Source organism: Sparus aurata, chromosome 21 (assembly GCF_900880675.1).
Source record: "Sparus aurata chromosome 21, fSpaAur1.1, whole genome shotgun sequence".
NCBI lineage: Eukaryota > Metazoa > Chordata > Actinopteri > Spariformes > Sparidae > Sparus > Sparus aurata.
The window spans coordinates 20,989,403-21,015,793 of NC_044207.1; the positions used below are offsets into that span (position 1 = coordinate 20,989,403).

Sequence of the window (26,391 nt, forward strand, 5' to 3'; positions counted from 1 at the left end):
TGCAAGGGCCTGTGTTGATGTTTCTATGAAGCACTAATGGTATTCCCACTAATAAAGACTAATATGAGTTAATTCATCTGCTGATAATATTGCATGAGCCCGAGAGCAAAATTCTCCGTCCTAATTTTCACATGAATGAGGTTCAGTGCTGGATGGCTGCTTTTATGTTACCTCAGATGGTGGCTCCATGTGATGAATTATAGACAATAGGTTGAGGGCAGCCAACAGTGCATTTATGACAGATAATAAATGTGCACTGCCAAACCAAGCCAATTGAAGTGTGCCGTTCTGGAATGGAAAAAGAAAGAGAAAAAAGGAGTTCATAGGCAAAAATTGTGATATTGTGTCAACACTTTATTATGCGTCACCACCATGCAAAATCACTGCTATGAACTTGCTCAAAAAATCAAACTAGACATATTTCACACATTTATGATTCTAGATTGGCTTGCCACTTTTTTTCCCCAAAGTGACTGAGTAAAGTTTCACGCACACTCAGGAAATACATCGGGAGTGTGTATGTAAGTCACACAGAGAGTGTGTGAGAGCTAATAAATGAAACAATGGCAAATGATCTGTGGTCGAACCTTAATTCATAAACCATTGGTAGTAAACACAATTTGTTCAATGCCCTTGCCAGTGTAAACCTTTGAATTTCGAGTGATTCGCAAGTCTCTATGTTACATCTTTTTCAGTGTATTTTGAACCAAGATACTAGAACCAATCCTCCTATGTCTTATATTTAACTGACAATGTATATGTAGACAGTGTACATATTTGCAAACTAAGTCCCTCAGCAGACAAGATCACAACCCAGCATCAGATTTAATGAGTTTAGCCTCATTTGTCCAGCTAGCGTTGATGCTGAACATGTCTGTTTTGTTGTTAGCTACATGCTGCGTTGACAGTTTGAATGTGCTCCTCATCCAATCAGCTAAGGCAGTGTGCATTATTTTAACTCATGTATCAAATAAAATAAACATCTGATTGGCCTGCTCCAAAAACAAAACCAAAAACAATACAAAAGCCACTCGACAGCAACAGTAAGAAATCTATGGAATAGCGGTAAAACCTTTGTCGGAGTTACGCATTTACAAAATATTGCAAATTGTTATCAACCATAACTGCAGCCCGACATAACGTCAGGTTTATATTTTAAATCAGATGACAAACAAACAGTTAAACCTGCTTGACTGTTTTTTTCAGAAACATGAGTACTTGAATGAATCATGTTTGCCACCCTGTACTAACAGTGTTGTTGTACATTTGTTTGACAAATCATATAAAAGCGATACAAATTAAGCAATAATTCCCCAAAGGTCATGTGTTTTTTTGTTGGTTTTTTTATGGCACCTGTGGTATCATAGACAGCTCACTAATTAATCTCTTTACATCAGCTCACAGTTTTACCTTAAACATGTGGTTGGTTAAAAAATATATCTTTACATAAATGGATTCTATGGTTGGATTCAGCCATTTTTTCAACTTAAAATTCTTCATATCTTCAGTGGTCGGTAGCGTCATCCCAGTGTTGTCTCGTCCAGTGTCTTCTACTATTGTTGCTTTTCATATTGCTCGCCTGAAAAGAATACAGAGCAAGTTACGAACAAGCTCGATGAAATTGAAGTGCTCAACATATAAAGCGAAGAAAGAGATTCATATCTCTGTTTCAACTTTATCCTGGTTTATAAAGCGAAGACAGAGATTCATATCTCTGTTTCAGCTTTATCCTGGTTTGAGAAACCAAAAAATGCAACCTGGAGGATGCCGAAACCTTTATGCTGTGGCATGTAAGCAGTTTATCCAGGTTTTCTAATTGCTCTCTGTAATGTGGGCTCCTGATTTCTCAAATTCAGATTTTATTAAAAGATAGTCAGTCTGACATTTAGCCTGATTGAGATCCGGCACCGAAATGTTGCGTATACATATATTTTTGGAAGTGAGACAGTGTGCTGAAGTCAATTATACAGCTGTTATATGTGTAACTGAGTCAAAGATACATTTGTATTATGTAGAAATATATAATAACATTTATAACTTGCAGCTGCATTTTTACAATTTTCAACATCTTAGTGAATGTTAACATTCGTATTCTTCATATTATAAGACTGACACCTACCAGTCACCTGAACCAACATGGTCACTGCTGCAGCGTCACCTGAACCAAAGCACAACACATCGCGAAAAACACACACAGCAGGTTAGGACAAGTACCGACAAGGATTAATTCAATAATTCAAAACACACAATATGCCTCCTTCTTCTTCCAGCCCGGTCTCACCATGCATGTCTTGTCTGGTTCCTGCCTGTGCTTCATTAGCTCCTCCAACTTGAGCTCTTCCTCCAGCTGCTGCTCCAGATCGTTCTCGAAGCTCTCCTCCTCTGCGGCGCTGGAGCTCCTGCGACGGGAAACAAGACACGAGACCTGAAATGAGCTTGAGAAGCAAATCAATTGGTGCAGCCAAAGAAGTTTGACAGGTTAAGCTGCAGTAATCGATGAGCTGTGAAAGAGTATGTACCTTGGTTTATATGTGAATAAGGGGTCTGAAGAGGCCAATAGGTCACCACGTCCAAAGTCTGAATCCACAGTGCTCTCAGTCTCACTTCCACCCTCTGTGGGGAAAAAAAAGCTTTTTATTCCAGCTGCTGTATGTATAAAAACTCGGAGAGCAAAATAGTAGCTCTTTATTGACTTATTTTTACCTGAGTTGAGTTCTTTAACCAGCGATGACATTGTGTTGGTGATGGAGTCAGCAGCAATGAGTAGGTCATTTCTCAGATTTCTCCTGGGACCTTTGAAACAGTTTTAAAACGGGATCACACACAGCTTCTAACCGCACTGTCGACATCATATCCGCAAAATGAATGCTTCTGTGTTACCCTGAGCGAAGGCCTCCTGAACATCCCCTCCCACGCCCATGAGTGAGTCCTGAGGTGTGTGAGTCGGGGTCGTGCCGGCAGAGTCCGAGTGGATCGGTGTGGGGATCGGCCGGCTGATGGTGTGGCTGGGGGAAGAGCGTGGGGAGCCAGGACCCTGAGTCTGCAACAAGTACAGATGATTTCAGTGTCAACTAGTCAGTGTTTTTTTTAAAGTAGTTAATGGTTGAGTAAATGTACAGATATCGTGTTAAAAAATATTAAGTCTAAAATTTTCTGGCAATGAATGTACAGTGAGGTCAAGTCAAGCCAATCAAAAATACGATTAAAGTAAAATTATAGCTATATTTACATTTATCTATATACACTGTATACTTGTGGTTTGTTTTTTGATTGTTAAAAGAAAAAAAAATGCTACTTTGGCGATCATAAAGCCTGTAATGCAACTAGTAACTGAAGTTATCAAATACATGTGGTGGAGTAAAAAGTGCAATGTTTGCAAGTATAAATTTGCAAAAAATGGAAATACTCAGGAAAAGTACTGTAGTTGTACCTTAATATGGTACTTAACTACAGTAAATGTACTTAGATGCATTCCATCACTGCAACTAGTGACACCGTTTTGAGAGACAAAACCAAGCTGTTATGGCACGACTGTGAAAAGAATATAATACAGAAAACCTTTATGAGTAATGCAACGACTTACTCGTCATTTTCAGCGCTCAAATCACAGCAAAGAAGTGACTGTTCTCCCCAAAATCAAAAACATAATTAGACATGTCTATCTAGATTCTTTTGATGTGAGTTACCAAGTTTCGGAAATATCAGCTGCAGAGTTGTCTGCCTTCTCTTGAACATAATGGAAGTAGATGGCTCTGGCCTAAGGTGCTCAAAGGACCAAAAAAATACATGTGAAAAACTCGACAGCAATGTCTCCTTCCAGAAATCATGACCCGGTTACTCGAGCTAATTCTTGCTGTAAGCAGATTTATGCAGGAACTGTTTTCTTTATGCGTAACTACACCTGTCGACTGCAACACTGTTCATCATCGACGAACATTACAGCTCAGCCGAGGAGGACGGCATTAATGTTGACATCCAAGCTTCTCATCCATGAGGAGATGCACGTTTTCCTTCTGCGTGATAATATGGTTTGGCGGGTGAAGCTTGGTAGATGGAAAATATGATAAATATGATAAATATGATTTTGGCACTCCAAGCTGAGTGCCATCCACTGCCATCGTATTAGAGAGAAGTCAGACATCTCTACGAGCGATATCTCACACCAAAATAATCCAGATAAATAAATAGCACTACAGGTGAGAGGAAAAATGTGTATTTAGATTTTTTGTGGGGGGGGGTGAACTGTCCCTTTAAAAAAGCAGTTCCAAACAAATGAGGTCAACAGTTTTTTGGGTCAGCAGGGAAGCTCATTTGTCCTAATAGATTCATGAGTAACAAACATGCTAGAAATGTACGGTATGTGGGGTCATTAAGCTGCGTTTAGTCAACATGCTGTTTCTCTCGAAAGAGGCGTTCTAATTATTCCCACAGACCAAAACCAAACGAGTTCATGCTATCTGGTGAACACCATGTGTCTCCACATTTCGGATAAAAAATGAAGAATTTACGGAGCAGTGGAGAGACAAAGTCTTCACTCAACAACAGCTGAGTATTTATTCCAAACATGCAGTCAATCTGAATCCAAAGTGTAGCTTCAGTCCTCTTTTTGCTTCATGGTTTTCACACTTACAGCTTGTTTCCGTTCCTCCTCCAGCTGAAAAACAATATTTTATGGCTCATGAAACAACAACCACATTGCATTGAATACTTCTAAAAAAAAAAAAAATAAATAAATAAATTCCAATCAGTATCTCCTCCAGGAGGCGACAATCATGTGGCTTCCTCATGCAAGTTTAATGGATTAACATTGATCCTTTCGGGCTAATTAGATTGATATCCTGCCCACTTAAGCCAGTGTGGTAAGCAGTTTAAGCAGGCTTTGAGGAACTCTGGTCCTGTTGGCTGCAGAAAAGATTCTCACACCAAAGGTTAGACGGGGGGCAGACATGTTGGCTCGTAAAGTGTGATGGAGTATAATCCCAGACTCAATATCCTGTTCTTAACTTGTCTGTCTGGTGTTGTTGTCTGGCAGCTTGAAATAACTTTACATGGCTGGTGAAGGGCGCATGTGCACCCGCTTCCAACGAGCTGTGTGCTAACGCCAAAGTGAAGATTTCGGTTTAAAACAATGTCTTTTCAAATCAGTTTGGGCTTTTAGGGGCTTCTGGAGACTTGGATTACATCGGTCGAGCTGTAAGGAGCCATTTTATTTGATTCTTTTTCATTTGTTTTTTACATTTCAAAACAAGTCCCCATCTACTTCAGTTGTTTTCGGAGAATGCTCCAGAAATGCCTTCAACAGACGTGAGTAGATAATGACTGTATTGTTCAATTTTTGTACAAACTTATGCTTTGACAAGGCAACAGCGCAAGGTGTCACTTAAAAATCCACTGACAGGTCTCCGAACAGGACTAACAAAGTGATAATAATTTATTTTTTAAATGCTGTTAAAGGTGTGTTTACATCAACACATGTAATATTTGGTCAGGTGAGAAACACGCAAAAGCAAATATTTCATCTATAACTCAAAGTATATGTGAATATCCTGTAATTTTTACAGTAAAAGATTTACAAATTAGGCCTCTGCAGTTTTTGACCATTAAAGTTGTGCGCCCTCTGATGGATATGATGGGTAATTTCTCATACATTCCCTTCCCTGCAGAGTGCAGTATTCGCTTCACATTAGCTGGAGCGATCCCCCACAGCTGGGAGGAACTGCCACAAAAGGGGGATTCATCATCCGGCCATATTGCTTACCGCCCGCATCAACACGAGACGCAAAAACCCACAAGTTTCCATGTCAGTCTTTACTACGCTGATGTGATTTACATTCGCACATCCTCGTCAAATCTCCTGCACTCTGTCTTTGATCCGCCTCAAGATTTAGTACCAGTGACGTTTATAGTACACAATTATTTTATTTTATATGATAAGGTCGGGTGGTCTTCTCTTCGGTAGAGACTGAATACTCGCTGGTATCTTTTAATCTATAAAACCCTTACTGGAAAATTACCATATTACCTTTTGGAACTGCTTTGCCACTCAGATGGGCTTTATCAGACATGCTTTGCTGGCCGTCTCTTCCGTCATGTTTCTTCATGAGTTTGGCCCAAATTTGGAAAAACTGCTTTTAATTTACCTGATTCCTGGAACAAAATATAGCACCTCCTTGAAAAAATCAATATACTTATACCTTTTGGACATTTAAGAAATCTTAAAAGATCTCAAACACCCCAACTTCGATCAATATTTTATATGTAATAATTCACCTAAACAATAATCTAACCTAATCGCAAAAATTATACGATTTAAAAAATATTTCCATAATGGTACTGCCTTTCTCTGTTGCCGATTCTCCTTGTTCTTGCTTTGTTTTTACATTTTCTTGTTCCTGTAATTGGCTCGCTGTCATTAGCTGTGTTTACATGGACCGTAATAGTCCAATCAGAATTAAAATTGCCTCATGTAACCACCTTAATCAGACCAGACTGATCAGATTCAGCAAGTATTGCCCACGGAGCCACAGTTATTTGTGAATGAGGGTGTCCCCTCAATGATCTCTTCGGTATAAACAAAGTGTGAATGAATGAATACAACATACAGCTGCAACAGAACCGATCCTGTCTAAGGAGCTAACAGCCTCACCGTTACCCACAGGAAACAGAATGTGTGCGTTCAGTAATCATGAAGGCATCCTAACCGCACTCTGTATCTGAGCACTGTGAAGTCAGAGAGATGAAAGGCCCGTCTGTGGTACCTTGAGAAGCATCATTAGCTGCTCCAGCTGCACCATGAGTTCCCTGCGACTCTCCTGCAGAGTAGACATTCTTTGTTCAAGCTCATCTTTGCGTTGCCTAACAGAGGAAACAAGTTGTACAATGTGATGGTACCAGAATGTCACGTCAGCGGCAATATGGGTAAAAAAAAAAATAGTGTACAAGCATTTGTAGACTAACATATGCTGTTTAATTTAAAAGGTAAGCAGTTACAACATGTATGCTGAATTGCAGCCAAGGCAAAAAACCCCGTCTGCTATAAACACAAGGAGTTACCTGAGAAGTCGTAGCTCGGCCAGCAGAGTGGGGTTCTGCTGACCCCTGTCAGGTGGAGGCTGGGAGGCCTCCTCATGCTGGAGGCGCAGCCGCTGGATTTCCTGCAGGATTTCTCTGTGACAGGCACAAAATGGATAACATTTAAAAAACCAGGTTCTATTGCAGACATCAAAAGTCAAAACAGAATATGTAGAAACTGCATATATATATAATGTGTGTATGCACTGTCCAAATCTGACTATGCAATGACTGCAATGACTGATTTTTTTTGTCCACTTGGGGGCAGCAGAAACAAGCTGTGAACATTCATCAGCCTCTGTTATTTACAGGACAAGCAGATATGGAGCAACATTAGTCAAATATTCACTGTCTTTCAGCTGTTTTTGGTCTCAACCAACTCCTGAGGGAAATATCTGACCCTTTAGCTGCCAGCTCATCACGTCTGCAGGTACCAGACACTTTAAGGCTTTTTAGGACCTTTTAAACACCATTTTCAACCACACTTAAGACCGATTTCTTTGGACAAATCATGATTTTTCTCATTCATGAACTGTAAAAAGTATAAAGGTATGTAATACATATGTGTTCATGTAGAGAAGTTATTTGTATGTAGGAACATTATTATCAGAGGGAGTTAATCTGTATTTTGCCAACAGATTAGAGTATAAAGCAAGAGGACAGTACTGGGGCTCAGTGGTTTAAAGATTTGTCACATCCAAAATATGGACTTTTACGCAGAAGAGCTTGACTCGTTTTGACAAAATGAAATTAAAAGATGAATAAATGAAACTGGATAAAATGTGATGATTTTAAGGCCATATAGTCCTAATAGAAATACTGCCTCACGATTGTATGCCTCGACGCACCAGGGAGGAATACAATTTCATCATTTCATGCGATAAGATATTACTGTAAAATCTTGTCATAATGATTATATGAATGGTTGAATACTGGCTAAAATGTCTTTTTTAAGGACACAGCAACTTTGATCTTTCACCTTTGACCACCAAAGACTAATCAGTTCATCAATGGTGTCCAAACGGATATTTTGTGCCAAATTTGAAGAAATTCCCTGAAGGAATTCTTGAGATATCACATTAACGAGACTGGAATGGATGGACGGATAACCCCAAAACATTTGGAAAATTAGACTCATAGAATTTATGACAATTCAAGATTTATTTAGGACCTGCAGACACACACTGATAAATGCTCCACTCTGGTAACCAGCTAGTCAATAACCTCCATTTGGTGGTGGAAGGGCAAGTATGAAAGTGGCAAGAGTTTGCCAAAGTTACATGCAGAGAACCCCAAAGAATGAGGGTAAAGACACTATGGGCCTTTTTCACGACAGGTATTTGTGACGTGTCATTGCAAGAAAAGCACAGGTATCACGAATTACATACATTATGAAGCCTCAACATTTGTAGAACTGAAGGTAACTGCAGTCTGGTGGTTAAGCTTTGTCATCATACAATCATCATATGATCCATTGTTTTATATGAAAATATTACTTATAGCTTAATATGTATTATGCAATTGTTCACTGTTGGCTGCAACTGAGCTTTGTCTTTCTATTTTACTTATTTTAATCAATTTGTAAAGCACTGTTAATTTGCCTTTGTGTGAAATAAGCTCTAGAAATAAATTGCCTTTACTTGCCTTGCATGGCCTATATCTTATACAGCATATAAACAGTTAGATCCCGCTTTAAAAATGGTCATATTTAGTAAAGAATTATCATACCTTGGCTAACAATGACAGCTCATGATCATAACAACGGCAGCTTTCAGTGATATGTGTTGTTTGTTGTGTCAGACTAGGATTCCCTTTATTCTCCAGGTGAATTTCTTCTTGCGGAGGTGAAAAAAAGAAGAGAAGAGACAAAACAGACGAGATCTGAACAGTCTCACTGAGGCAGTCATCCCTAACCTGTTTTTGCTCTCGAGCTCGGCGATGAGCTGCCGCTGCTGTTTGTTGGCATCCAGAGAGCAGGGCAGGTCTGTGGGGACCCTCTGCTGTTGAGCCTGTCGGTGAAACCAAGCAAGAGACAGTCACGTGAGCTGGCTTTACCTCTGGATGATGTCATCCACTATCTTGTCTTATATATCTCACAGGGAAGGGGGCAACAAAACAGTCAAGTCACCAGCCATCCATCGTGCCCTGATCAGAGCACAAACAGGCACACGAGCCAGGTTTGAAGTGATCACCACCTGTAAATCCTTTCGTCGTGTTAACAATAAGAAGGCCTGAAATCCCAAAGGCACTTTCTTCTCATCAATGACAGGTTTTTGGCAGGGGACACAGATGGCATTGTGCGCAATAAATATCACATATACACAGTATCTCACCGCAGCATCAGCAGCCAGTCTAGCAGCATAGCGAGCGATGAGACTGTGCTCTTCATCTTGGTGGTTACTGCTCTCCAGCAAACTGACCAAGAGGAAAATAGAGATGGAGGTCACAGAATGAAACGGTTACTACAAGCTACAGCAGATTCAGGAAAGACATGCAAAAAAAAAAAAAAATAGAAAAAATCCAAGAAAGTTTGGCTGCTAAAGAGTCAGATTAGTTCTTTGGCAGGAAAGCTTCATAAGTTTTACAACAGAGGCTCACATAATCATGCTAAGCTACTTATGCAAAACCATAAAAGCAGGAATGAAGTTGGGTTATTATATAAAAGGGGGGGGTGAAGTAATTGACCACTTGTATTTAAAGACCAGCGGGGTTATTGTATAGTCTGATGAAAAAATATGTTTATGTATTTGCAAGCACACATACAGTAAAAGCACTCAGATTCACTCCAACAGATGGACATGGGGGGGATCTACGGCGCTGCTAATATAATAAAAAGAGACAGAATGATGGATGACATAGCAACCAGCACAAACCACACACCCACACACACACCCACACACACACACACACACACACACACACACGCACACACACACACATACAAGCATATTAGTGCACTCACACACACTGCAAATACAGGCATCCCAATATTCATGGGATGAGGAGAGCCTAAGCCATATTCCCAGTTATACAATAAAAAACAGTCAGCGTGAGTTACTGGACCAAACACACCAAACTCATTTTTGATATCACCGTATAAGGAAGCAGTCAAGTCTCAGGAAAACACTAGCTAAAAGTGTTTTTCAACATAAGGTACCAATTATTGAACCGATCTGCACTAAGCATTTGGAAAATAAGAGTTTCAACATGACAAATTATTAACAAGGTATTTCTGATTTACCTCTCATATTTCGATAAAATTTCAGTCAAAGACAACAATAAGTACATTTTATTGTAGTTGTGACACATCAGCTGAGAATCTCTGTAAGAAACCTGTTGGATGTGTTTAGCAGAGAATAACAGCAGTACGAAGCTTTCGTTGCACATCAACGATAGAAACAAACCAATCACAGGCAGAGAAAAGTGGGTCTACCAAGAAGTGGGATCCATAATAACTTGCAAGGCTGATTCTAATCTTAAGAAAAATTTAATTCTTGGTTTCAGGTGATTATACACTAGTGAAAACATAATTTCTAAAGCCTTTATGAACTCAAATATGAAAGATGGGCAAAGAATCAAATCCAAATGTCAACCTCTGTCTTGGTAGAAATAAACTCAATAAACTGGCACCGTTTTGAGCATAAACCAGGCAGGAAACAGCTACTGCTAGTGACTAACACTAATGCTGAGAAGACTAGTCTGTAAAAACTGACAGCATGCAGCGTTAGGGCTGTAACACACTCAGAATACGGTTAGATCAGGGGAAGGATTGCGAGGTGGCAGTTCAGCAGAGCAAATAGTTTCCACTGGTGTTTGGCAAACACAGCACCACACCGACTAACCATGTTTTGGGGTTGTTTTGGAGCAGATTCACATAGAGGCCTATCAGAGCATGTTCGTCAGCAAGTCTATCGGCAACGTCGAGGTTGTAGTTCAACCTGGAACAGTGCAGGGTTTCACAAAGCATAAAACATTACATTACACAGGTGACATAGAGGGACAGGGGGGTGAGAGAGAGGGGAGGAAGCCGCAGGAGAAAAGGAGAGAAAGCAACAAAAGAGAAGGAGGAGAGAGGCTGAAAAGCAGCCATTCATGGGTGACTAGAGAGAAACAAGGCCATATTATGTTTGGGAGAGACACTGATAAAGGCTAGGAGCACGATTAAGGACATGCTCAGAAAAAAACAAGAAAGAAGGAAGACTCTAAAAGCTATGTGCACTGTTTACATTCTACAAGCATCAATCACTCAGTGCTCTATTATTAAAACTATTGAAAGTCGTTATTTTTGGAGTCAAACAATTTACCCTCCGAGACATGTCAAGCATGCAGTCTTTTTGATGTAGCTCCTTTATTTATGCAGGCTTACCACCTGCATCACAAGCCCCTAAAGCAGCCTACTGCTATGAAGCTACTTGCAGAAATGTCTGACAAAAGTTACAACAAAGAAACACACCGTGAATCCAATAAGAAAAAAAAAGTGGTGAACCTCAAAAACTGGCATTTTGTTTTATTAACCAGCAAGCTGACTTGGTTCCCTGGTTACATTCATTAGCTAAGAAACCATCAAGCAAATTTAGCAAAGGAGCTACAAAAATGTACCAGCGACTGCATGTTGACCTCATAATGACGGCTACAATGCACGCTAGCCACAAGCTTATGTTTAGCAGAGAAACGGAAAAATGGATTTGCTAAACCACATTCGCTTAACAACATTAACAACAACATTACAAGGCCAGTAGCTTATGCAGTTTTAGCTAGCAGTAGGTAAATATTCAAAATAACTAGACAGAATTTCGGTGCATCATTTGTTGAAACCGCAGTCATCGCTGTGCTAACGTAGCAACTGTGGACTGATGGGTGAATTAGCAGAAATAATTCAACATAATAGCTGAAAAGATTGAGCTGGCTACGAGTAACTTAAGCTAATAGATAGCTAGCAGCGTGCGTCTTTATAGGCATATTGTTACAGTATGATAGTCATCATCTCGTAGGCCTTCCTCTTCAATGTTGAAAAACAGGAGGCACTACATTTGGTATTATAGTACCGGTATTTGGTGCTGGGCGGATAATAGTTTATCAGAGGTTTTTGCTGCGTGAGAAAAGTAATAGAACAATCAAGCTGTGGGCCATAAAACCGAAACAATTAGCTGAGATGAGGGGACCTACCAATAATAATCTACCTCTATGAGCAACCCCTTTTCACATTACACACAGTCATTTAATCCATTGTCAATATAAAATTATTGGTAAGTGCAGCTTTAACAGAATGGCTGCATTAAAACCCGAGGGTATGACATTTGAAAGAGGTGGCCATTTACCAGGAAGGTTTATTGTGTTGCTTCATGAGAAATGTGGGGTAGCTTGAGTAACATAAAGGACTAAGGTTAAGGATATATGTCTTTATGAATGTGCAATACTAAATCACTAATGCGATTGCTATTTTAGTGTATATTCCAGCAAAATCAGGGCAAAAGACATTCAGTCACCCTCAGTCAAAGCGCTGTATTATATGGTGTTTCAGTCTGTTCAAACAGTAACCATTCAGGTGCTCAGATATGAACATCAAGAACAACCTAAAGAAGGCCACTCATTCATCACATCTATGTTTTTCTATAAGCCCGAGCTATGAAAGGCAGTAGTGTTCCCAACAGAAACACCTTCTTCTGCAAGCGCAGGTGCATCGAAGCTCAGCAGGCTTTTACTAAAGAAATCAGGATCAAACTGTACGGAAAATACGTATAGGGAATCACACAAAAAAAGTGAATCCCATTTCATCCAAACTTGTTCACATAAATCATAAACAATGAGCCTGGGAATGTCTACTGCTTAACTGCTACAGCTTCAACAAAGATGTGATTGAGAGTATCATTCAAAGTGGCTCGCATTAGAAACAGTATTTCCCATTTCTATGTGAATGAAAAGATTTGTAATAGGCACCCTTGCGAAATAATTGCCAATGATCTTTATGATGCATGCTTCATCTAGCGTCTCGGAGATAGCCCCTCGAGTTCAACAATGTAAACCCCTCCATAAGAAAACTAGTCCTGTAATAGTTTCCTTAGGACGATAAGCACGCCACATTTATGCCCCATGATCATTATCTATATTAGATCACACATGCATTTGAGCTACAAAGGCATTCTCGAACGCACACCTGTGTCACTTACCCTCTCCCTTTCAACAGATATGGAGCAGGCCCAGTCAAGGGCTTTCTTTGCTCAACATCATTATTCTTGCTGTAAGGCAAACTATTTACATTCAGCAGAAGAAGCCACAAAGAAAAGAAGAAGCACGGTGACACACAAATGTTCACGCACACACACACACACACACACACACAAACACACGCACGCACACAACAGTTTGGGAAATAAAGGAGAAGAAAATAAAGACAGTGTGGGTCACAGAGTCTACAGGGCATGGGGCCTTTAGGGAGCGTGGCAAACTGAAAGGATCTGCTGTAAAATCCAGGACATCCATTGTTCAGCTGTTGCACTCACTTTTTGGTGGAGTAAGGGTTCCCTGATGTCGGCATGGAGTGGGAGAGTGAGTAGTCATTGGTGATGTTCATCGGTCTTGGTGGCCTGGATGGGAAAACAAATGTTGGTTTTAATCAGTTTTCTTTATGCTACAGAGACGGCAAATTTTCTTTTCTTTGTTGTTTGTCTTTCATTCATCCGATCTTGCCGTTTTTCCTCCAAATTTAAAATCTCCGGAATTCAGTAATTACTGTAGATGAACTGATGTAGGATGTTGCAACAAAGTCAGATATAATTAGTCGCGTAGGGTGTGGTACACAATGAAAACATGCAATGAGGGGGAGGAAATGATCGACAAACACAGCAAGTGTTTCAAAAGAAATGAACAATAGTGACTGTCAGTAACTAGGGTGGATAGGACTTGACAACACTGTATATGATTAGGACGGTACAAAGGATTCAAACCTACATGAACAAAAATGTGCAAAGACACATTTTGAGATGTGTTAAATAATCAAAGTTAAACTCACCACGTATCTCTTGAGGAATATACAGAACAAGAAAAAGGAATTAAAATAATTTATTACAATCAGCCCAGCAAAGACTACGCTAAATGTCATTTTAAGAAAAAAACAAAAACAAGGTATCCTCTTACAACAGATTCTGGTATCAGCATACTGATTGTATCAACCAGTAAGTAACAAACAATTGTTCTTGTGAGTCATAAGAATCAAACATTGAGTGTAGTTTATTGCAGACAGTTCACATCTGGAGTATAGTTGCATGATATGTATGTATTTACATCTCCATAGCCACATCTCGTTTTATGTAAGCTTGGTTACTATTGTGGCGATGTCACAATTCTACCAGTTTTCACATGAAGCCACTCTTCTGAGTGCTAACAACTACTTTTTGGATGAAGTTCAGCAAGCTACATGTAGATTACTTGAACCTGCAAATGTTGATTGTGATATAAAGTCATCATATTTCTACAGTTTCTTACAATTACGCATGAATGGTATTTATCATACCAAGACCAAATTCACAATCAAGCGATGTTAACAAAATTGAAAAATAATTAATGTATCTGCCACGTGATTAAGATGTGCTCCGACAAACTTAAAGAAATCAACATATCTGTGGTTTACTGAAACGTACATTTCTTGTGGTTATTATTCACATACTGTCCTTTGCTGCAGCACCTGAACACTCCATTTAAGCACCTGTCTCTTTATGGCACCCCTCCCAAAAAGCCTAGTTTGTGTGATCAGATATTGCTCACTGTGTTTCTGCATCAGCTCTGCCATGTGTTTTCCGCAAACACGGTCATGCTGGGTTGATGCTGACTGTATAACTGTGACATCACAAACTTACAGGAATTCTGAAAATGTGTGCATTTTTTTGTGGACAGAGCGTTTAAGACATTGAAATCTCACTTTCTACAATATGGGCCCTTTAATTCAACAATTGTTTTTGTTTATGCAAAACTGATATGTGTCATCAAATGTTTCAATCCTTAAATACTAATATCATCAGGGATCTAAAAAATCCAGTATTGTTCAGACTCTACATTTGACATTCAGTTGTACGCAAACAAAACTGGTTGCCGTAATTGGAATCCTCTTGCTTTTTTAAGGGTTATAAAACACAAAAGAAAGGGAAGAATTTCATTTTTACCTTTGATTTGAAGGTAAAAGAACAGACTATGTTTTGCACCTGAAGCAGACTTCTGTTCCTATATCTGATTTAGCCACAATAAAGAGCCTCTGCTTGCTACAAAGTCTGTGGTTTTGTTTCATTATACATAAAACAACACAACCATCAGTCAAGTCGAGGAAAAGGTAGCCGGAGTGTTGCAGATTACAATCATTCCCAAGGCTATAATTAAGCCTCATTGATCAGTTGACCCAGGAGATTGACTGGAATCACTTCAGACTTCGAGGCAGCAACAAGATAATTATCAGCTGAGGGGATGGAATCAAGCATTTTGAAACGTAGAGCAGAATGCTCTGAAAATAACACAGCTCTCTGACTGCAGGACTACAGAACTGGATTGTTTCAGTTTTATAAAAAAAAAAAAAGGAAAAAAAAGCAAGAAGATGAACTTACACAATATGAGCTAGGTTGAGAGGTTTCTCTGGCATTTCAGGAAACATGGGGTGAAGAGGCTCTCTGCTCGATGCACAGCTCAGTGACTTACTGAGGGCATGGGATAACTTCTTAGCAGGGGATTTCTGGAGAGAAAAACAAAAAGGAGCGAGGGGCCAGTTGTGAGGACGTGCGGACACTAATTTCTTTTCATCATTGCAGCAACACCACCACCACCTGCATCGAGCATTCAGCATCCTCACATTGTGGTGAAGCGGAGCAAAAAATAGCCGCTACGACTGGTCTAGCGCAGACACACCTCCCTCAGCCCGCCCCTCTCCTCCTCCTCCTCCTCCTCCTCCTCCTCCTCCTAGTCCTCCTCCTCCCCCCCTCTCCTCTCCTTACCCATGACGTATACTCCTTCATTTGGTGCTGGTTGCTATGGGAACCGCTGGCATGCCCCCTCCAGAAGCAGTCCTGACAGAGCTGGTAATTATGACATTGCTGGCAGCGGTAGCGGAAGCCCATCATACTCTCAGTATGGCAGTAGGAGCACTCGACCGGGTGAAAGACTGCAGGCAGGAGAGGAGAGGGGTCAGACACACACACACACACACACACGTGCGCAGATGGACAAACACATGCACACAGACAGATGTGATAGTAAAAACCAGATATTATGCACATCACAACCAGCAGAGGATTAATTTCCAATTAATTTAAGGACAGATGTGCGATCGAGTCCACTCTGACAGCAAAATTCGTCTCATTTCGACCGCACGAAGCCGCACCGCTCCAGCGCGCCGTGGATGTGTTTCTCCTGCTCACTTGGAGGTGACTTGTGATGATGACTGCATCACAAAATACGCACAAGCACACACTCATACGCAGGGTGTAAGGTCCCTATGGGTCATCATCACTGGAGGTGTGTGTGTGTGTGTGTGTATGTGTTTCCTTGTATATGTCTGCTTGGCTGCTTGTGTGCATGGTGAGTCAAGATTATGATGCAAGGCTGAACTTTACATCCTCCCAGGCCCCTGCCAGCTCTCCCGTTTCTAAATATTCCGCGCTGTGTCTTACCGTTCTCCACGTTGGCGAGCCGATGCATGAGTGGTAACCACACCAGACACTGAGGGGGCGGGTCTGACATCAACGTATCCAGGAATGTATTGAGGGAGACCTTTTTCTGCGGAGGAGAGGTGAGATTCAACAGGGAAACAATTCCCCCACAGCGTCGGCGCCAAACCAATCACAGATTCACTAATATCACCCTAGGTGGTAAATGAGCCCTCACCTGCTGCGCAAAGCACGTTCTGGAAGCTTGCTCAGTGTAACCAAAAGAAGGTCCCTCAAAAACCGCCATAGGTAATTTGAGCACCTCCCTCAGAAATTGGTCAAACTGCGGGTACGCCATTATTCCAGTGGAATCTGATATCTGTGAAAAAATATCTGGGAACAACGCGGGCAGACATTACGCGAATGAATCAAACTAATTGTCAGTTGCCACCGCAGTCAGCTAATTACAGTTTTACACAATACAATTATCCCACTTATTTGTGAAAACAAATCAAAGTGAAGCAGTTATTCAAATCAATTGTTATAATACATCAGCAACCCAGCACTCCCCCACCCCCTCCCCATTCACAAGCCATTGCAACTGCTCCCACGGATTTTGTACATTATGTAATACACTCTATCCTTCAGATAATGCATAATGACTTCTTCCAGCCATGACGAGCTAGGCCAGCACTGCTTCTTCTTTTAGGAACAATAGACTAAGAACAGACAGAGATATAGATAACACAGACACTAATAAGCTTGTATTATAGTTTTCCGAAGCAGCACTCAGACTCGAAACTGTGTGAACTTTACAGAGACAATTAGCTGATTTATCACAGGTAAAATGGGTCTTTTTAATTTCATTTTTCACAATTAAAAAGTAAAATAAGGCTTTGCTGTGTTGCTTACATCTTAATTTATCCAGAATTTTCCCTCCACACATGGTTGCCAGGGCCATCTTCACAACGAAGACAGATATCTTGCCATGGCCCTCCCTAAAAAGGAGCATGCAAATGTTACATTACGGTCATAGATTCTTTTAAAAGGAGCTGTCAAGGCCAAAAGGAAAAGCACAACCTTTAAAGGCAAACTTGAATCACAGTGATCATCGTCTTAAAAAATGTTTAGCTTGGCTTTTATCACCTCTCGCACTCTTCACGAACATGTTGTGACACGACGGAGGTGAATAGTCTGTATTTTCACTCCATTTTGGCAGACACTTCCGAGTCACATTTCACACCGCATCAGCTCACGTCAGAACCCCACGCGTGAAAGTGCCCGAGCAGCGGCCACCCGTCATGTGACGTGTTACTCACGGGTCATAGGCTGCCAGCAGGAAGTTGAGCAGCAGGCTGATGGAGTGCTCCACGGTGATCTGGTGGGTGGTGGGCATGCGCTTGTTCAGCTGGTAAAAAATGGTGGACAGCACCACTTCTAGACGAGCCACAGAGAGGTCAGCGTTGAGGTCCATGGTGTTGATGCCGTTCTCTCGGAAAGCCTCTATGACATTCCAAATGTCAACCAAGTGCACTGGAAAGCAAACAGGAACACTGAACATGAACCGTCGCTATGAGCGTAGTGATGTGGTTAAACGCGCACTGTGTCATACTCACAATTGCATTTCTTCTGCACAAATCTGAGTTTGCAAGCGGTTCTGTATGTCGATAATCGTATGGAATCCAAATCTTGAGCCCCTGAGGAAGAGTCACTCATAATCAAATCACACTGGAAATGTCACTGCCAGTTTACAGATAATGTGGAAGTCTGGAGGGTGAATTGACGGAGCAAGTGTACAACATTAGTATAATAAATGACACTATGAAATAAGTCATCGTATGAACACTATAAACATTATCTTGTGAAATAACCACATAAACCTATAGCTCGGCTCAACATTATGAATTCTTTTTAATAGAATTTATTTTCCGTGTTCCTTTGTTGGTTTGATTGTCAGCAGGATTACTCAAAAACTAAAGAGCGGATTTCCACCAAACTTAGATGAAGGATGCCAGAATAGATGGCATTAACTTTTGCCACCCTAGTTTTAAATCATTATTTCACTTAGTAGAAGCACAAGAAATGATCAAAACCAGCTTTAAATAAGTATGTTTTATGGAGTGTTGACACAGGTTAAGCCTTGGCATTGTGAAATAAAATAGTCACTTGGAAACATGGTGATGTGCGATAAAAACAGACTATGTACAAAGGATATTTTAAAATAAAAATGAACTACAAAGTGCAAGAATTATGATGAAAAGCACTGAATCTCAAAAAAGAAGTGTATTATCTAAAAATGTCAAGGTAATATTATGTTGTGTGCAATTATTAGTAAGAGTTCTTGCAATACTTTGCATCTCTATAGACGCGTGCCTACACATGGGGTAAAAAAAAAAAAAAAATGAGGTCACACTGGTGTCTCTCAGTGTTTGCAATCAGTCTGGGTGACACTAGCGGGGACACTTGATCTTCATGATATTTGATTTACATGAAAGTTGCAGAGAAGAATTTGCCATTTTTATGGTCGGTGAGTAGAACAGTCTGACATAGAGATCACACTGGGCCGAGGCTCCGAGCACTTACTCATCTCGACAAACAGTTGCCTTCTATCTGCCATGTTGTCACCGCTCTGCCCGTAGTCTTCAATCATTCTGATCAAGAGGAGAGAAAGCAATGTCAGAGGCTGCGTATCCGTGCTTTTAACAGAAGCGGTTCAAGCATCCAGAGGCATTAATTAAACTACTGTGCGTAAAGAGTCTTTAAAACACAATTACTTACATTCCAATTACATGTGTTAATTTCACTTGAAATAATCTTGACCATCTTGATAGTATTAAAATGTTCTGGAAGCATTTACTGATGCCACACAAAGTTTCCAGGTTCACTGTTTGGTGATTGACTGGGCATTGACACCCCTTAGCCGTATGCATTTTAAAATACCGGCAGCAGATTTATCCCTCAAGACTTATAGTAAGTTTTTGAAATAATGGGTTCAGAAAGAAGCAGACAAAATCATCTCCCCATGTCTAATTCTTTTGGCTGATGTGACAGCTGTGGCTGGCAGATTTTTATCAGTTGTAGCTAATTAATTAAGCTAACGTGAGCGCCAGGAGTTACTTCAAAACTCTGGCTGACTTTTTAAAAGTCTCAAGCTAACTGTTCTGAAAATGACAGCCCTAAAAAAGAGGGTCTTAAAGATGCAATATGTGAGAATGGGCGCCACCTGTCAAACGCATACTCTGCACAAAAAGGGGGCAGCATATCACCAAGATAAACACTAACTGGTATTAACTGTAGCTGCTGTTAGCTCAGTTAGCCATGCAGATAGCGGTCTAGACCGGACGTTCAAAGCGCTGGGGGAGTGTTGGTCTTGTTTAAACTGTTGGAAAGGGAGCTTTGGACTGACAGGAGGAGGTTTTTCAGACAGGTGCTCGATCATAACATCAATACTGATATTTCCTCACAGTCTGTCAATCATTTTAGTTGATTTTTCAATGTTTAGAACTAAAATCTGTGCATATTGCACCTTAAAATACCAACTGGATGGTTACAACCGTAATATTGTGCTGAAGCTAACGCTGCATGTTCCAGGCAAAAGTAAGCATCCTCGCCAGCTAATGACCGATGTAGTAGATGGAAATAACACCATTGTTCTCGCATTGTATTATATATGTAACATGACACTGTATCAGGTAACGTTGTGAAGTTGCTGGAGTGTGAACCTACCAAAAGAGCGGAGCCTAGCCGCGAAAGTTAGCTTGAACTCTAAGAGCATCCAGGAGCAGCATCAACACAGCTAAGACATGCTATAAACTAGATGTTCTAGTTGTGAATGGCTGTTTTTTCAACGTAACTTATAATCGAAAAAAATAGCAAATGGAAGCATGTTTGGTACATATGTGTTTAAGAAGTTAGTGGGAAAATGCCAGACACATGCAGATAAACAAACTGATTAATGGATTCAATTCTGCTGTTGGGATTTTTTTTGGTTTTGGAAAGGCTAAATTTAGGACACCACCCTTTAAACTCAAAGACAAAACGGTGTTATTACAGCACTGTGCACACCACTTCAACATGTGGAGGAACCCAGAGCGTGACGGGCCAGCTGTGCTGAGACATGGTTGCAAAGCTGTGATTGGACAATTGCTGTTTGGGAGAGGAGGTCCAGCAAACAGTCAATGACTGGAGCAACATAGAAATCATAGGGATCTAACAGCAATTCGGGAATAAGTGTCTGTCTCATAGAGAGGCTCTCAGTTAAAATGTATCTTGAATGGTCAGACCTTTATTATTTCAAGTCATATCAAGCTTGTTGTGTACATTTCCCTCAATAAATGTGTGCTTGATTAACTCACCGAAACCTAATTAATAAAAACTAATATTGGTGGTGGTGGGGGGACAACAGCTCATTTTAACCCAAGGACCCCCAGAGCAGCTTCCTCCGGCCCTGATAAAATACACACTGACCTCACTTTTCCAGTTCTTTTTTTAATACATTTGCAAATTGAATGTAGCACACTACAGTGCTTATCAGAAACGTGTGTGTGTGTGTGGGGGGGGGGGGGGGGGGGGGCACAGAAAAACTTAAGTAAGACAAGGACAAGACTTTCAAAGGGGCAGAGCAGCAGAGAGAATGCTCACACCATGCCTCACTGCACTCTGTCCGAGGCAATCTAATACACCTAGTCATGTGGTTTGTTGCCATGGCAGCAAAGATCCCAGCCGCTCAGTTCGTAAAAACATAGTGCTAGTCACCCCCCCAACACACACACACACACACACTACGACTCCCACTGCAGATGAGCAAAGTTCGTCGACAAAAACTTTCTTCTCACAAGTTAATATCTTTTGTGATATATCGCTGGATGGGATGATAGCTGAGAGCTCGGTGGCACTTTTTGGCCGAGTGGTTTTAAAAACACTTTTTTTTCTGCAGGAGACAGTCATTCAGGCATTTCAAATTACTTTGACAGTAATTGGGAGACCCAAAATGTTACGCTGCCGAGACCCACGGTGTGGAAATTAGAATTCACCTAGTGTTTAAAAAGCAAACAACGGCATACGTTTTTTCCTCTTTTTTTTGCTCTCCTCCCTGTTGCTCTGATTTCAAGTCAGCACAGGCAGTCGATTACGGAGCTCTAGGAAACTCTGAAATCCAGTTTAAGGGGGATTTTAGATTAAGCTAATAAATTAACCTGGAATTACAGAATCAATCATGGAGTATTTGAGAAAATTGCCTCACAGCAGAGCAGTGTGTGCAACAGAAGAAATAAACAGCTCATATTATCATGACTTGACAGAACATTCAGCCATCTTCACAGGGTTTAAATGGGCATTAAGCAGTTTTGGAGAAGGAATTCAAACTCCGAAATTCAATATTTACAGCATTAACGAGGTAATAATATTAACATGGAAATACTGCATATTTCAACAAGCTGTTCCTCAGAGGAAAATAAGGCCCCCAGAACACTAACTGAAGCTAGAAAAGGTGGCAGGGTCCGCCACATTTACAAAGTAAAACTTTGTTAAGTTTCTGTTATATGAAAACTTAAGAGTTTGTTAATTTAGTGTGTTTAGGCATTCTCCCCTCTCGGATTACAATTTCCAACCCAATCGACATAATGCACCTTTACCAATGAGAAACCTGTAAAAACAAATATAATAAATGAGTGTTTCACCAGTTATGAGGCGATGATGAATGCACCTACAGCAGTAAACAGCAGGCACAGATATATACATACATATATACATACAGCGATGTCAGGCAGACGGTAGTCCAATGGCCTCTTCATAGTAATGGATATGCAAGCCCATTCATCACGTACAGAGTGAGTAAATGTAAAAGTGTAAAAACATACACCATCTTAAAGATCAACATTGATATCCTTCCCACACTGCAAGTAAACACATCCTGAGTCCCGGCGACGTGACCTTCTTGCAGTCTGTTTTCAGCCTCAGAAATAACTGAGATTGATACAATCTACTGCGAGAGCTGATATTAAACCAGCACAGCTGATACAGGCTGATACGTGGGGACGGCGAAGGCAACAAGATGATCAACATACCTCTCATAAAGCACCATGGTCGTACTCCTCACGCTCGCCTGGGATGAGTTATTACAAAGCCAAGTTCAGGAAACACAAACTCCTCTCTGACACGGAAACGTCACAACAAAAGCAGCCCAAATGTACGGGGGGCCACACTGAACATATCTGAAATTAGAAACTGTCAGCTAGGATACAGTCTGTGCTGCCTCTATCTTTAACTACAAATGAGAAGGCTTCACATTCTTGTCCAGCTTTACTGGCTCTCTAGTTGCAGACCCCAGACCTCATTCCTGGCATGTGCCCAGCAAACATCACTCTTCCTCCTGTGGCACCGTCACACCGGCAGCCTGAGAAAATAAGCGCTCTTAAAAGGGCAAATCATCGTATGCCATTAACATTACAGAGAGACTGGTGGGGCCAGGCACTGCCAAAAGCAGAATAAGGGGTCTCGCAGTAATGACTCACTCTGTCTTTTAAATGCTGCACAGGGCTTCTGTTGGCCGAGTGTTCAAGTGCCATGTCAGGCCAGCAACAAAAAATTAAAAGCCTTATTAGTCACTTATTTACATTATGAGGCTATTTCTGCAGCGGCTCCATAAAACAAGAGGGGACGGTGCTGTTAATTCACGTCCTGCTTGATGTACTTGGAACAGACTGTCATGCAACATTTCCAAACACAAGCACTAACTTGAGTTGGAGAGCAATCTGTGTTTTGGCCGGCTCAGTACAGTACATCGCAGCTGTTACCACTGATTGGCCAGAGTTATTTTTACATCACTGACTATAAACTACACTGGCATCCAAGTCCCATCCCCTGACGGATAAAAAAAACCACGCTGCGGCATTGACTTAAGGTTAATCAGCAGGAGCTCGGCGTAGCCAGAGAGATGTTGAGCTTTAACGGTCTTCCCCCTTCCTGTCTGGTACCAGCCGGTGATGTCTGCTCTGTGTCCCTGTGCTGATGATCACCATGGTTTCAGCTGCAAAAAGGCCAAAACTTTGGGGACCCTGAGAGCGCAGCTACAAATTTACGGTTTTGCTGGTGCTGGTGCTGGTGTTCTGGAGTTCTTTGCTCACAAGATGAGACAAATAGGAGCACAGTGTGTTTGCCTGTGTAAATGTGTGATGTCATAGCCAACACAGATTTTGCATTTCAATCACAAGCATGCTTAGAGTTCGAGTTATGCATACAAACACAATTACACCACAGGAATAATACTCTCCGAGGCAGGTATAGCTGCAGCAAGAAAAAAGGCAACAGGCTCCTCATGGTAAACACTGGGCTCAGGCATCACCTGTCACGCCAGAGACACCTGTGTGTCCCTGAGACAAAAGGTCTCATTGTTACGCGAACGTCTCCCCTGCACATGCGACCGCATTTCTGATGTTTCTCTCCTCGCACATCCTCCTTTCTTTTCTTTTCTTTTTTTTTGTCTTCTTATCGCTGCAAGTTGATCGACTAACTCATCTCACCCCAGAGTGACAAAGTAGGTTAAGGTCGCTCCTCCAGCAAGCTGCAGCACTTTGCACGAGACTTACCAGTGTTTGTTTCGAGGCATGTCATGCAACATCACTGTTTTCCATCCAGGAAGCCGACAGCCGGTCGTGTCCCGCGGTGCGATCAGGGTTTCTTTGGTGTAGGCTGCTGCATCACTGCACGAAGCGGCCGTCGTTGGTGCCGCCGCCGCCGCCGCCGCTGCTCTCCCGCAAAGCTCGTGTAGTGGAAATTTTCGGGCGAGCGTTACTGGCTGAGCCGAGCCGAGCCGAGCCGAGCAGAGCTCACGGGGCAGCGTTCGCCTCCTGTATGTGGCCTTTGCGATGACGTAATGCGGAATCTCTTTACTTGCGTCAGTGTGCTCCGGCTGCAAAAAATGTTTTAAAGTTTGACACGAGAGGAGGAAAACAACAAAGGAGCGGGAGGGAGGGAGAAACACGCAGATTCACTCACATATGGGCACAGAGGAGGTCACGCAAAGATGCGTTCACTTGCTGTTGTTGCAGCTTTGGTGGGGAAGATGACGTCATGGAATACATTATTTCAGTAAATCTTTTGTGAATGAAGAAAATAATTCACTTTGCGACAGATCTTTGTTTCAACGTTGTTCTTTTCTTAACATTTTTTTTTAAAACGATGGAAATGTTTATAAAACTGTTACAAAACAGGCAATTTGGTTTGAAAAACACTGAAAGCATCTCTACAGTAGATATTATGATATTATTAGTAGTATTATATTAGGGCTAGACTGATTACCGCCCCTGGTCGATATTCAGCATTTAAACGATTATCAGTATCAGTGATTTAAAGTGCCAATAAAATAAACTAATTTGAAAATGTGCTACTTTGGTCCTGATACAGCATCTTCTCACACAAAGAGAAGGGGCGGTGTCACACTATCTGATCGGTAATCACAATTAATAGCCTATAAACACTATAATAATGTGAATCTGCGAGGTAACAAGGCCTAACTAAATGTGTCAAATAAATGTAGTGTAGGAGAAGTATAAAGTATAAAGTTCTCAAGTAAAATACCTGAAAATGGACCCCTAGATAAGGGATACACAATACATACATACATAGATACATATATATACAAGGAGGAGAAGGAAGAGCACAGCTTGTTGTGTTCATGACGTCAAACTGCTACGCCTGGGTAGATCCATGCAGTGTAGCCTAGAGAACGTATTTTTACAGTTTCAGAGGAAAACATCACACAACTGCAGTTTACAATACATGATTCTCAAAGATTCTGAGAGGTGGGAGAAAGTAACACAAGAAATCTTATTTTTTGACATCCATTTTTGCTCTGTACATTTTAGCCTTTCTTACACTCAGTTCTGCACAAGACCCCATCATCTGTTAGACTAGACTACTAATAAATCAAATAATCATTAGACTGCAAAAGTTTTCCAACCACAAATGAAATATGACAAAAGTAGCTGTTTAGTTTTGATATGATTTTTTCATATGAGCTGGTCTATGTTTGAGCTTTTTAGCTTTCCAAGCATTGTGTGACACCCACTCAAGAAACGTCCAAATAATGTTTGCAGGGGGCTTGTACTGTGCTGTATTCGTGTAAGCACTTGAAGCACATTGAGCTGCATTTCTAGCGTGAAAAGTTGCCATACAAATACAGTTTATTATCATAAGTGTAACTGCATCACAGGTGAAACTCAAAATAACAGGTCGACCGATATGGCTTTTTCAGGGCTGATGCCGATACCGATTATTAGAAGATCAATGAGACCGATATTCTTTTTGTCAAAATTTTACAATTTAGTCAAGTATTGTACTTTACTTGAGTACTTCCTCTCTCCTATATTTATTTGATACATGTAGTTACTAGTTACTTTGCAGATTCTGATTATACACTGATTGTAGGCCATTAATTGTGAATGTGTTACAATCAGATAGTGTTGTAACTTGGACATTGTGAGAGAGGATGTTGCATCAGAGCCAAACTAGCACATTGTTAATTAAGTTTAATTTTATCAGCAGTCTGACAAAAAAAAATGTGTCATACTAATAATTGGAAAATGCTGAATATCTGCACCAATAATCGGCCAGGGCTGATAATCGTCTAACTCTTTTTAGCCTATGATCAAACCAAATCATCATAAATGTATCACACATTACTGTATAGCAGTAAAAA

General features: G+C 40.9%; 1 protein-coding gene across 12 annotated transcripts; it reads right to left on the minus strand.

Annotated features, from left to right (window-relative positions):
* Positions 1 to 333: 333 nt before the first annotated feature.
* Positions 334 to 24,709, minus strand: dtna (dystrobrevin, alpha). Of its 12 annotated transcripts, none has more exons than XM_030402839.1 (24): positions 24,281 to 24,709; positions 19,278 to 19,345; positions 18,311 to 18,391; positions 18,014 to 18,227; positions 17,607 to 17,692; positions 16,933 to 17,087; positions 16,719 to 16,824; positions 16,044 to 16,210; positions 15,660 to 15,784; positions 14,081 to 14,089; positions 13,572 to 13,655; positions 13,239 to 13,319; positions 10,914 to 11,009; positions 9,405 to 9,486; positions 8,986 to 9,080; positions 7,054 to 7,167; positions 6,759 to 6,855; positions 4,631 to 4,654; positions 2,881 to 3,040; positions 2,704 to 2,793; positions 2,520 to 2,613; positions 2,282 to 2,399; positions 2,120 to 2,158; positions 334 to 1,579 (listed from the first exon to the last, which is right to left on the minus strand). In XM_030402839.1, the coding sequence occupies exons 2-23, from the start codon at positions 19,342 to 19,344 to the stop codon at positions 2,141 to 2,143; spliced, it is 2,163 nt and encodes a 720-aa protein (XP_030258699.1). In that variant the 5' UTR covers position 19,345; positions 24,281 to 24,709; the 3' UTR covers positions 334 to 1,579; positions 2,120 to 2,140. The 12 variants fall into 12 exon arrangements, with proteins under 12 accessions (XP_030258699.1, XP_030258697.1, XP_030258698.1 ...); XM_030402837.1 differs by lacking the exon at positions 24,281 to 24,709 and adding an exon at positions 22,760 to 24,226; XM_030402838.1 differs by lacking the exons at positions 14,081 to 14,089; positions 24,281 to 24,709 and adding an exon at positions 22,760 to 24,228.
* Positions 24,710 to 26,391: the final 1,682 nt, after the last annotated feature.

Coding starts and splice junctions, on each gene's coding strand:
- dtna (XM_030402837.1), bottom strand. Junction 16,825..16,932: donor GAACGTGCTTTGCGCAGCAG/GTGAGGGCTCAT, acceptor TCTCCTCCGCAG/AAAAAGGTCTCCCTCAATAC. Junction 9,487..10,913: donor CAAAACAACCCCAAAACATG/GTTAGTCGGTGT, acceptor CCTCTTGGTCAG/TTTGCTGGAGAGCAGTAACC.